At 50.3% G+C, this 12,017-nt stretch overlaps 1 protein-coding gene across 1 annotated transcript in view; it reads right to left on the reverse strand.

The window, feature by feature from the left end:
• Nucleotides 1-8,882: 8,882 nt before the first annotated feature.
• LOC107183819 overlaps nucleotides 8,883-12,017 on the reverse strand; it is an 11,477-nt gene continuing 8,342 nt past the window's right edge. The window contains exon 4 of the mRNA XM_015566815.1: nucleotides 8,883-8,931. Within this exon, the coding sequence (XP_015422301.1) occupies nucleotides 8,883-8,931 (49 nt within the window). The remainder of the gene's footprint in view (nucleotides 8,932-12,017) is intronic.

The raw sequence follows: 12,017 nt of genomic DNA on the forward strand, positions 1-12,017 counted from the left end.
TGCGCGTTGTAACCTTTGACCCCACCGCCGCTCCCCTGCCCCGCCTACGCGCCCGACCCGGCCCACGGCGGCCCACAAGGGACAAAAAGTACTGCGCCTGGTTGGCGGGCCACCAATGCGATGACTTTCCTGAGCGCCTTAAAGGGAACGTACCCTGATTCTGAGAAGAGAGAGGCTTCGGGTCCCCTGGAGGGGCGGGGCTTCGAGAAGAAGTCCTTGTGGTTCGCTGCCCGTTGGGCGGGCACCTTGACCTTGAGTGGAGACTCCTCTGAGGCTGCCATTGCCAACCGTCCCCTCCCCCAATGGTCCTCTGCTTCCAATTGCAAATCTGCCAAATGACCACGCGGTCTCTAATCTGTGATGTTAGCGTGACCCTCAGTGCCCTCCTCCCCAGCTTGTCCTTTGCCGCCGAAGGGGTGGGGCAGGGGGGCCTGGCTTCTTGAGGAGGGGGTGGAGGGTAGCTGAGGGCTTGGTCACTAGCGGCCAGGGTGGAGAATGGCAAGTGGTGATAAGTGTCAGAAATGGACCCACCAAACTTTGTCCTGTGCCACAAAGGGCTCCTTCCTGCCAGCAAATCAACACCCCCGCCCCCATGAGTCCTCATTTCCGGATAATGGGTACATTATCCCCATTTTACAGTGGGGGACGCTGAGACCAAGGTCGCACAGAGAGCAAGAAGTAGAGCTCCGTCAGGATAAATCCACAGCCTGGGCATTTAACAGTAGTTCATACTTTTTCAAGTGTTTGGGGCTTGGTGGGGACTAAGACCTGAGGTAAGAGAATGCTGCCTAGGTGACATATTTCCAGGTCTTGCCAGGGAACGGGCATTTTCCAGCTGCAGAGAGAAAGGGTCTTCCATGCACAGGCCCAGGATGCCACTGGGAAGCACTCAAGGCATATTCTTGACATTTTTGGAGATCTAATGGGAATTGGGAAGATGAAGCTGCAGGGGTGGGCTGGGGCAGGCCTTAGGGCCTCATGGAAATTGCAGAGGAACCCTGGCTGGTTTGGCTCAGTGGATAGAGCATCAGCCTGCGGACTGAAGGGTCTCGGGGTTGATTCTGGTCAGGGGCACATGCCTGGGTTGCGGGCTCCATCCCCAGTATGGGGCGTGCAGGAGGCAGCTGATCAGTGATTCTCTCTCCTCATTGATGTTTCTATCTCTCTCTCCCTCTCCCTTCCTCTCTGAAATCAATAAAAATATTCTTTTAAAAATTGCAGAGGGCCCTAGCTGGTTTGGCTCAGTGGTTAGAGCGTCAGCCTGCGGACTGAGGGGTCCCAGGTTCGATTCCAGTCAAGGGCATGTACCTTGGTTGCGGGCACATCCCCAGTGGGGAGTGTGCAGGAGGCAACCGATTGATGTTTCTCTCTCATCCGATGTTTCTAACTCTCTATCCCTCTCCCTTCCTCTCTGTAAAAAATCAATAAAATATATTTTTTAAAAAATTGCAGAGGAAAGTGGACTTTTTGGAGTACAGGTGGTGGGAAGGGGAGCCAGTGAAAGGCTTAGACATTTAAGCAGGAGGAAGAGAAGTGAGCAATGCTCTGGCTGCTGGGAGAGGGTGAGGGTAAGAGGAACTGAGCTAGACTAGTGTGAGATGAGTTAGGACTATTGCACAAGAAAGCTGGAAATAAAAGCAAGACCGGACTACTGGATGTACATAGAAGGCAGGCAGCAGCAGTAATGCATGAACCTAACACTGGATTTGATTGGAAATCTGCCTCCTGCAATCACTACCTTTTCTCTTTTTGTATCCTTAAGCAGGTCTCTTGGCTTTCACCCCAATGAAACTCAGGTGATTCCTCCGTCAAATAAAAATACCCAGCTGTCTAGCCTCACTAAGCCTTTGGGAAGAGATGGTGGTAGCACTTGCAAGAGCTCAGTGCTACAGGAAGATCAGAGGTGAACCGGACCCAGTTCCTGGCAGAAAAAGTTTCAGGCTGGTGGATAAGGTGAGAGGTGCACAGCAACTTCATGTGCAAGGCTGCAGAAGAAAGGCCTTTAGAAGGCTGTTCTGAATGTGCAGAGGAGGCTGTCAGGGAGGGCTTCTTGGAAGAGGCTGCTCTGAACTGAGCTTTGAAGGGTAAAAAGGATTCTATTGAGCAAGTCAGTGGAACCACATGGGCAGGCAGAGAAGGAGGGACTCTGGGAACTTACTGACTCAGTTATATCTTTTAAACATTTTTAATGTTGCTTGTCATTTTGAATAGGTAATAAAGTCACATGGTTCAAAATTGATTAAGTATAAAAGATGATACAGTACAATTTCTCACCTGCCCTCAGACACCTAGTTTACCTTCCCAAATCACCAAGGTTATCAAATTTTTAATATTCTTCCAGAGATGTTCTTTGCATATAAAAGTGTGTGTGTGTGTGTGTGTGTGTGTGTGTGTGTATAACCCTGAGTTACACAATGGTAATATACTATACCTGCTATTCTTCACCCTAATTTAATTTATTTATTTTTACGGGCGCCAGAACCAACGATCACCAGCTGCCCAAGTACCAAAAAATTATGCTTCCGAAATCTCTTGATGTTGATTCTGCATGTAGAGTAATCAGGCTACTCTACGTGTGTCGCTCACAACAGAAGCCCTTTTTGCTCTTCTTCACCCTAATTTTTTAAAAAAAATTTAATTCATTGATTTTAGAGGGAGAGAGAAAAATTTTTTTGATTTGTTGTTCCACTTGTTTGTGCATTATGCATGTGTATCTGTCTCTCCACCCCCAAGCTCGCTGCCCCCAGTGTTGAAACTGAGCTATGCTTCTGGTTATGAGTAATGGTACCAACATGAAGGAGGCCTCCGACTTTAGCTACACTGGACTTGGTACAATTCTCCAAGTTCCTTGAGTTTCATGAATACAAACTAAGTACCCATCAGTCCAGAAACTGGTTAAGCCCTGGCTGATGTGGCTCAGTTTGTTGAGCGTCTGTCTCATGCACAAAGAGGTCGTTGATCTGATTCCTGGGGGTATGCAGGAAGCAGTCATTCGAGGTTTCTCTCTCATCCATGCTTTTCTCTCTCTCCCTCTCCCTTACTCTCTTTTTGTAAAATCAAAAGCATATTTTTTTAAAACAGAAGAAACTGGTTAAAAGAATTATGGCATAACCATACAATGGAATATTATCTAGCCATAAAATGGAATGAGAAAGCTTGTTGTGTACTGATATGCAACAATCTCTAGAATATATTGTTAAATTAAAAAAAAAATCAGCACCCTAGCCAGTTTGGCTCAATGGATAGTACATTGGCCTGCGGACATGTACCTCGGTTGCAGATCCCTCCCTGGCCCGGGCCCTGGTCAGGGCTTATGCAGGAGGCAACCAATTGATGTGTTTCTCTCACATCGATATTTCTTTCTGTCTGTCCCTCTCTCTTCCACTCTCTCTCTAAAAAGCAATGGAAAAATATCCTCAGGTGAGGATTAAAAATAATAGTAAAATTTAAAAATCAGGGTGGCTCTGGCCAGGTAGTTCAGTTGGTTAAAGCATTGTCCAATAAGCCAAAGTTGCAAGTTTGATCCCTGGTCAGGGCACATAAAAGAATCATCCAATGAATGCATAAATAATAGATAACAAATCAATGTTTCTTTCCCTTCCTCCTTCTCTAAAAATAATTAAAAATAAATAAAATAGTAATAAATAAAAGTAAATAAAATTAATCAATAAAAAAAAGTTTAAGTCATCCTCTTACCACTTTCTCTATGCTGGCTCAGGTGGTCTGACCCCTGATCATTATTTCTTGCTTTCAAGCTTCCTCCATCAATGTCTTTTCATTATAGTCTTAACAACAACTACTCTCACCATTTTCCCTATTTCTACCATTGCCTATATATCAGCGGTTCGCAACCTATGGGTCGCGACCCCTTTGGCGGTCATACGACCCTTTCACGGGGGTTGCCTAAGACCATCCTGCATATCAGATATTTACATTACGATTCCTAAGAGTAGCAACATTAATAATTTTATGGTTGGGTCACAACATGAGGAACTGTATTTAAAGGGCCAGAAGGTTGAGAACCACTGCTTGTGCTATGGTTAAGGTGACTGTGTAATTTATTGTCGAAACTAGGACACTTTTTTAAAAAATTCACTCTTCTTATTTTATTTTTTTTGTTAATCCTCACCTGAGGATATTTTTCCATTGGTTATTTATTTATTTTTAAAAATATATTTCTTTATTGATTTCAGAGAGGAAGGGAGAAGGAGAGAAAGACAGAAACACCAATGATGAGAGAGAATCATTAATCGGCTGCCTCCTGCACACCCCCTACTGGGGATCGAGCCTGCAACCCAGGCATGTATCCTTGGCCGGAATCGACCCGGGGACCCTTCAGTCTGCAAGCTGATGCTCTATCCACTGAGCCAAGCTGGCTAGGGCTCCATTGATTTTTAAAGAGAATGGAAGTGAGGGCGAGAGACACACAGAGAGAAACATCGATGTGAGAGAGACACATAGATTGGTTGCCTCCCGCATGCACCCCAATCAGGGCCAGGGATCAAGGATCAACTGAGGTACATGCACTTGATCGGAATCGAACTTGAGACCCTTTGGTCCGCAGGCTGACACTCTATCCACTGAGTCAAACTGGCAAGGGCTAAACTAGGACACTTTTGAAGCAAGAGTGGACACTATTAATAATGACATTAGAACAAAAGGCATAAACCAAGATTTCTTGGCCAAACTGGGATGTCTGGTTCTCAAGTGAGGAGTCCGGCTGATAGACTGAAGAAAAGGACCATACCTTATTTGTCTGGGTATCCCCATTATCTCACCAGAGACGATGGATTGTAGGTGTTTAATGCATTTGTTTGTTGAATGGATGGCCCGGGAGTAGGGAGTGCCAACAGTCTTTTCGAGGGCTCACAAGATGCTAAGGGGGGAGAGTTTCTAGCAGCGCAGCCTTTCACCTCTGACCCCCATCATTATCTATAATATCTGGGCCTTTCTTACAGGTATCCCCTTTGTGTGCTGTGTGCTTCGACCTTTGTATCCTAAGCTTCGGATCATTTTCACAATGCTTGGTTGAGACCCACCAGGCTGAACCCTGGGAAGGTACTGGCCTTCCTCCTCCGTCCTCCTTCTGGTCAGGGGCTGGGAGTGCCTATGGTCAGCATGGGTGCTGGTGACAAAGCAGTTCCAGAGGCCTCAGAGCTTGTAATTTGACTTCCACGCGTCCTCTTCCCCTTCCCTAGCAGGCTCTCGTTACATAGTCCCCATCTGCAGGGCTGCCTGGGTGGTACCCTGAGCACCTCAGTTTCCCCATCTTTAGGGCCCCTGGGTAAAGATGCTAAGTGAGTACAGAGGGAGCTTTATCAAGGCTGAGACCTAGCCTACGTAATTAGCCTGCTTAAAGCCTCCCACGTCTCTAATTATTGTTATGATAGATATGCCCACTCAGCCAGGCATTCCTATCCCCCCCCCACCCACTCCTTTTCAGAATTCCCCACCTCCTGGATAGCAGGAGGGAACCCCTACCTCACTGGCCTTACTCTAGGGACCACCTCCCTCAACCCCAAAGCTGTGTGGGCAGCACTGCCAGGAGGGAAGATGCCCTCGGCCTCCGCCTCCCGATCTATAAAGTGAGGGGGTTGTACAGATGATCTCTGAGTTATTTGATGCTGACATTGCACATCCTCACCCCACACTGCGATTCTGGCTGGGCTCAGCACAGCCCCCCTCCCCCCCGGAATATGTGGGGGGACCCTAAGTCCAATCCCTTCTCTCCTTTCCCTGTCTTCTCTCCTTTTTCTTGAATTGTACATGGGAACCCAGAATCCTGGGCAGATGTTTATCCAGGGCTGGCCCTTCCCTAGCCTCGCTGCCTCCGGAGATAAAAGGCCAGGGACAAGTAGAGGCCCGGCCACACTTCCTGGGTTTGTTGCAGGTCTGGCCCCGGCCCATCCTGGGTTCAAACCTGATCCTCAGAGGCTCGAGCAAGGAACTGAGATGGGACAGGCTGGGCCTGCCTGCCTGTTCCGCGTTGATACCCTGGGTGTGTGACTTCACCTCTAGCTCCATCCCTGACTTCTTCGCTATGTGACCTTGAGCAAGTCACTTACCTTTTCTCTGTGCCAGCTTCCCTGGAGAAGTGTCATGGGGACAGATGTGGAAGCCACCCCATGTCTACGAAGTCAAATTCAGATACCATTTGTCTGTTGAACTTCTTAGTCGTGGCAGCTGAAAGTCCCTCCCCAGGGCTCTGTGAATATTTTATTCAATGGACTTTATTGGTTGCATCCACTTGATTTTCCTCCACTGATTGTTTTTGACATCATCCAGACTTTTGAGGTTAGCAAGGCACTACAACTCAACTCAAAACGGATTTTTGTGTTACAGCTCGGCCAATAGGGCTGATTCAATTCCTAGTTAGGGTACGTGCCCGGGTTGTGGGGTCGGGGGGGAGTGGAGGGTGTGTGTGCAGGAGGAAGATGATCAATGATTCTTTCTCATTATTGATGTTTCTATCTCTCTCTCCCTTTCCCTTCCTCTCTTAAATCAATTAAAAAACACACACACAAACATTAAAAAGAAGTGTGTCACAGAATGGAGAAGACTAAAAAAATAAATAACTAGACGCAATGGGATCCTGGATAGGATACTGGAACAGAAAGAGGACTCCAGGGGAAAAACTGATGAGATTAAAATAAGGTCTGTGGTTTAGTTAATAATCATGTACCAATGTTCACTTCTTGTTTTTGATCATTGTACTACGATAAAGTAAGATGTTAACATCAGGAAAAGATGGGCGGTACATATACCTCTGTATTATTATTGCAAATTTTCTCTAAGTCTAAAATTGTCCCAAATAAAAAGTAGGGGAAACCCACAAATTAAGGCTCACCACTTAAATACAAAAGTGGGGGAGGGGCTTCTTGGTCTATGTAACTGAAAAGGGCAGGGGTTTATGGGCCACGGGCACAGCAGGACCCAGGTGGCCTAATTCTTAGGAGCTGTCACCATCTCAGCTGGTTCTGCTTCTTTGGTGGAGCTTCCTATTCAGGCAGCCCTAGCCCTTGTGGTGGCAAACAGTCTGTCAGACCTTCCAGCTGGTATTCTGCCATTTTAGCCACCCAAGAGTTTTCGTTCCCTCCTAGATCCCTTGGTGTGTTGAATGAATGGTTCCAGTAAAAGTCTTGAGAGTAATGCTCATTGGCTCAGATTGAGTCACCTGCCCTTCTCCAACCCAATCATTGTGACCTACCTTACCTCAGTCACCTGTGTGAGGTCAGCCCCTCCCACCCCCAACACATAGACTGTGATGGGAGAAGGGCTGGCACCCAAAAGGAAGCAATGAGTCCTGTTATCAGAAGGGCCGCAGGCAGAACTATGATGTCCCCGGCAGCCTTAGAATGCAGAGCTGCTGCCCTTTCTCCTAGAGCAGCGATTTCCCACCTTTTTCATCTCATAGCTCACGTAAATGATAGATCCTCCCTTCCCCCAACTGGTGGGCGGAGTATAGTGACTAACCAGGTACCTTATATGGACTATACATTGGACCACCAATCCACACCTGCCCAATACCCTAAGCCCTTGTCCTATATGGACGATGCAGTAAGCCACCAATCAGTGTGCGCCGAGTACACTAAGCCCCCACCCCTTCCCATTCTGCCCCTCAAAAGGCGTTCTCACCCCTGCACGTGCTTGCGAGACAGCCCAGCAGGTCCTTCTCCCCTAATAAAGCCTGTAGTCCTGGTTTTCGGCCTCTGTCTGATTTTTCAGTAAACTAATTACTAAAATGCTGCAGCCCACCAAATGATATTTTGCTGATTTGACAAAAATAGTTATAATTGTGATTCATTCACACTGGATAGCTATTGTTGTGTTGGCTGCTGTCATTTTTTAAATGTTATCATTCCTTAATTTGACAACCTAAGGCAGTGGTTCTCAACCTTCCTAATGCCGCGACCCTTTAATACAGTTCCTCATGTTGTGGTAACCCCCAATTTCATTGTTACGAATTGAACATAATTAAAGCATAGTGATTAATCACAAAAACAGTATGTAACTATATATGTGTTTTCCGATGGTCTTAGGCGACCCCCGTGAAAGGGTCGTTCGACCTCCAAAGGGGTCACAACCCACAGGTTGAGAACTGCTGATCTAAGGGAAAAGAGGTCAGTGCCCCTGGCTAGTCAGGTATTGCACGTTTTAAGAATTCTTGCGGCCCACCAGTGTGCCTGCTGTGACACAGCGGTTGGAAATCGCTGTCCTAGAGCCATCCACAACAGGCCTACACTGAAATGTACAGGCTTGAGTTCTTGTGGATGTTGGGTGTGCTGAGCTGTCAGATTGCAGTCCCAGGATAACCGTCATGAGAGGAGGATAAGAATAGGGCTCCTCCCTGGGATGCTGGCTTCTTGCAGCTGGATCAGATGGGGATGGGTGTCAGGGAGGGGGACCAGCATGGCCAAAGATGCCAGAATACCAGGATTTCTTCTGGGCCAGGACGATGGTCAATTTCAGCCATGGAGCACTTCCAATCCATCCTTCCCAGCCCTGGCCAGGAGCCTCTGACCTAAGGTCTCATTTGTTCATTTGCATTGGGGTGGCATGGAGAGAGAGAGGGACAGGGCTAGCCGAGCATCAGGACATCTCAGATGAGTGGCCTCTACCTTATGTAAGAAATATCTATTGAGCCCGGCCAGCGTGGCTCAGTGGTTGAGCGTCAACTTATGAACCAGGAGGTCACGGTTCAATTCCCAGTCAGGGCACATGCCCAGGTTTCGGGCTCAATCCTGGGGTGTGCAAGTGGCAGCCGATTGGTGATTCTCATCATTGATGTCTCTCTCTCTCTTCCTCTCTCCCCCTTCCTCTCTGAAATCAATAAAAATATATATTAAAAAAAAGGAAATATCTACTGAGGGGACTCCCAAGTCTCAGCTCCCACTCCACTGGCTGACTCCCAAACCACTATCTGCGCCACACCTGTGGGAACAGGGTGGGGTGCCCACAGAGAAGAGGTCCGGCTTATGTATTTTTCAGATATTTTATTAAGAATAAGGCATATGACAGTCACCCCTAAAGCACAGGGCTCTATTTCTGTGGGTGAGTGAATACACTCTGAAAAGCATTGGATTAAAAAGCACAGCCAACAGAGTTTGGAGCAGGAAGCCTCTGCCCTGCCCTGCCCGTCCCCCATCAAGGCTGGCGCCTCAGTGAGCAGGGCTGAGATCCCCGGCTCTCTGCAATGAGATGCTCTTCCACTCCCCTGGTCTCCTTCCTCTCCACAGGGAGGCCTCCATTCTGCGGCTTATTTGGGGAAGGCGCACCCCATTTCAGCCGTGAACTGACTCCCCAAACTGCAGGCCACGGCGGGGAGGAGATGGGGAGGCAGGGGTACAGATGCTCATTCTGCAGTCCTCCTTCCTGGGCCCCTCCATACTTGGGGAGTGGCTGCAGCTCCAACTAGGGCCCCTGACTGTCCATGTCAACACGCTCCTCCCCCAGGAAGGAAGAGGGGAGAAGACAGGATCCTTTCCCTTCTAGTCACCTAGGCATTCCAGGGGTTGGCGGGAGGGGGTCTTCCTTTGGCAGGGTGGGTCCCCCAGGCTAGAGGATGGGGAGGACCAGAAGCCAAGGGTAGGGCCTCTCCCAGGCCCCAAGGCTGAGCTTTGGCGCCTTGAAGCCAAGGGCAGGCCGCCGATTCTAGTCCCACTCTGCTGCCCTGAGGGTTCTGTTCCAAACCCAGGGCAGGGCCGAGGGGTGGAGGGAAGTCTCTAGCCCAGGAGAGGGAGGGGAAAGGGAATGTGTTAACATTGGAACCCTGTGTCTGCCTCAGCCCCTCCTCCAGCTGGCTGAGTGGAGTGGGAAGGGTTGTCTTATTTCCTTTCCCAGGCTGAGAGTTGAGTCAGCCGCCCCAGCACTCAGAACCTTTCATCTGGGGGATCTCCAAGCACCCCCACAAACAATTAAGTGTCATTATTTCTGCTTGTTAGAAGAGGGACAGGAGTGGGAAGTTGCTGATGGGGGTCCCTTGGGGAGAGGCAGGCAGGTCACCTGAGGATCCCTGGGGGAGGGCTGATAGGGGTCCCCAGATAGACACCTTGGGTTCAGGAGGGAAGGGGGAAGAAGGCTATTGCTATAGAGCTGGAGCGAGTGGGGGGGTGGGGGGGGAGGAGACAGGTGGGAGCTATGGCTTTTAGTGGGTGGATGGACGGACAAAGTATTTCACCATCTCTAGAAGAATCGATGCAACAAAGTCACCCTGTTCACCCCAAAAGCATGGTTGTGGAAGATGGATGTTTGGGGGGGCACCTCCAGAAAGGCACCCTTTCCCTCCTCTCCACAGTCCTCTGGCTCCTGCAAAAGAACCTTTCAAAATAGGCAGTTTCGTTTTCCATGTGAGAAAATCACGGCTCGGAGAATACTAAGCAACTTGCTGTCCATGTCTATTGTTTTAATATCTCCCTTGTAAAACATTACTTCATTAGAAAAAGCTTCTTCCAGAGGCCTGTGATGACAGAAGCAGGCATCTCCCCTAGAGATGAGCTCTGCTCGCCCTGGCTGGTTTAGCTCACTGGCTAGAGCATCGGCCGGGGGACCTACGGGTCCTGGGTTCGATCCCCAGTACGGGGTGTACAGGAGGCAGCTGATCAATGCCTCTCTCATCATTGATGTTTCTCTCTCTCCCTCTCCCTTCCTCTCTGAAATCAGTAAAGATATATTTTAAGAAAAAGATTGGCTCTGCTCTCTCTCATGGCTCCCTGGGTAAACACACACAATGCTGGGCCTCAGGCAGGGCCAGGCTCTGCCAGAATGGGGTGTGAGTGGGGCAAGGCCTCTCCCTGCCACGTGCCTCCCCTCTGCAGTCCCCGGAAGACCTCACAGGCACTTAGGACTGGTGCAGGACCCAGGACAGAGGAAGGATGGCTTGGGGTGGGGGCTCCAGAGGTTTTTCTTTCCAGGCTGGGCTTGGGGTGAGAGCAACGAGCTGGGCTGGAAACTGCCTTTGATCTTGAGCGGGCAGGGGAGACAGGCAGGGCGCAGGGGGGGCATTCCACTCTCTACCGCGCCACTCCCCACCCTAGACAGAAGGACCCTGACGCCACACCACTGCCAGGTCTGATAGCACTGGAGGCCTCCCTGGAGGGGCCGGCTGGGGACTTCCTCCCCAGCAAACCCAAACCTCTATCAACTGCCACTTCCAAGAAGCTGGGCAAAATTAGCACCAATAAAAAGGACCAGGAACCTCCCAGGGCCCAGGGCGCCTCAGGTGCCCAGCTACCTCCTGAAGGCAGTTTCTGCCCCTCCACAGGTCTGGCTGTCCCTCGCTTCCCCAGCACAGCTCTCCGTCTACACCCCTCAGTGGCATCCGGTGGAGGACCACGCTGGAGACAGCGCTAGACTGGGCTCTGCCGCCAAACCCATCCTAATCCTAAGGGTCTGTGGGTGCCGCCTGCCAGAAGTGCAAACTTCCCTCGGCCAAGCGGCCAAGCGTCCCCACCAGAGGCTCTGGGAGGAGGTGTCTTCTAAAGTGTTAGGTGCTCACCTGTACGGACCTACCAGCGGGATCGGGGAGGAGAAGAGGCTCCGAGGAAAAGGTCCAGCCAGTAGCCCCTGAACCCCAGCCTCCCCTAGTTGGAAGGCTTGGAGGGAAGGACAGCCGTGCGGGGCTGGGGAGGCCGCGGGGGTGGGGAGGATGGAGCTGGAAGGCATAGGGGTGGTAAGTGCCACTCGGGTTCCTTACATAGACCAGCCCAGCCTTCCCCCGGGGCCAAACGATTGTCAGCTTTCCGGGACGGGGTGACCCTCGCCCCCTCCCCTCCCAGCGGCAGGGTGGGGACCAGAGGAGGAGCAGTATTGCGAGTCCTGTACAGAGAGGGTGCGCTCGCTGAGCCCCGCGGTGGGGCTCCTTCGCGGGAGGGGAGAGCTCGAAGCTTCGGAAACGTTGGGAAATACAAAAGGCGCGGCGGTTGGAAGGGATGGAGGGAGCGGGACTGCCTCAGCTGGAACCCTGGAACCGGACCGACTTCCTCGCCCTTCCCAACCCCCGGGCCTGTCTGCAAGGCCCG

Source organism: Myotis davidii, unplaced genomic scaffold (genome assembly GCF_000327345.1).
Source record: "Myotis davidii unplaced genomic scaffold, ASM32734v1 scaffold363, whole genome shotgun sequence".
NCBI lineage: Eukaryota > Metazoa > Chordata > Mammalia > Chiroptera > Vespertilionidae > Myotis > Myotis davidii.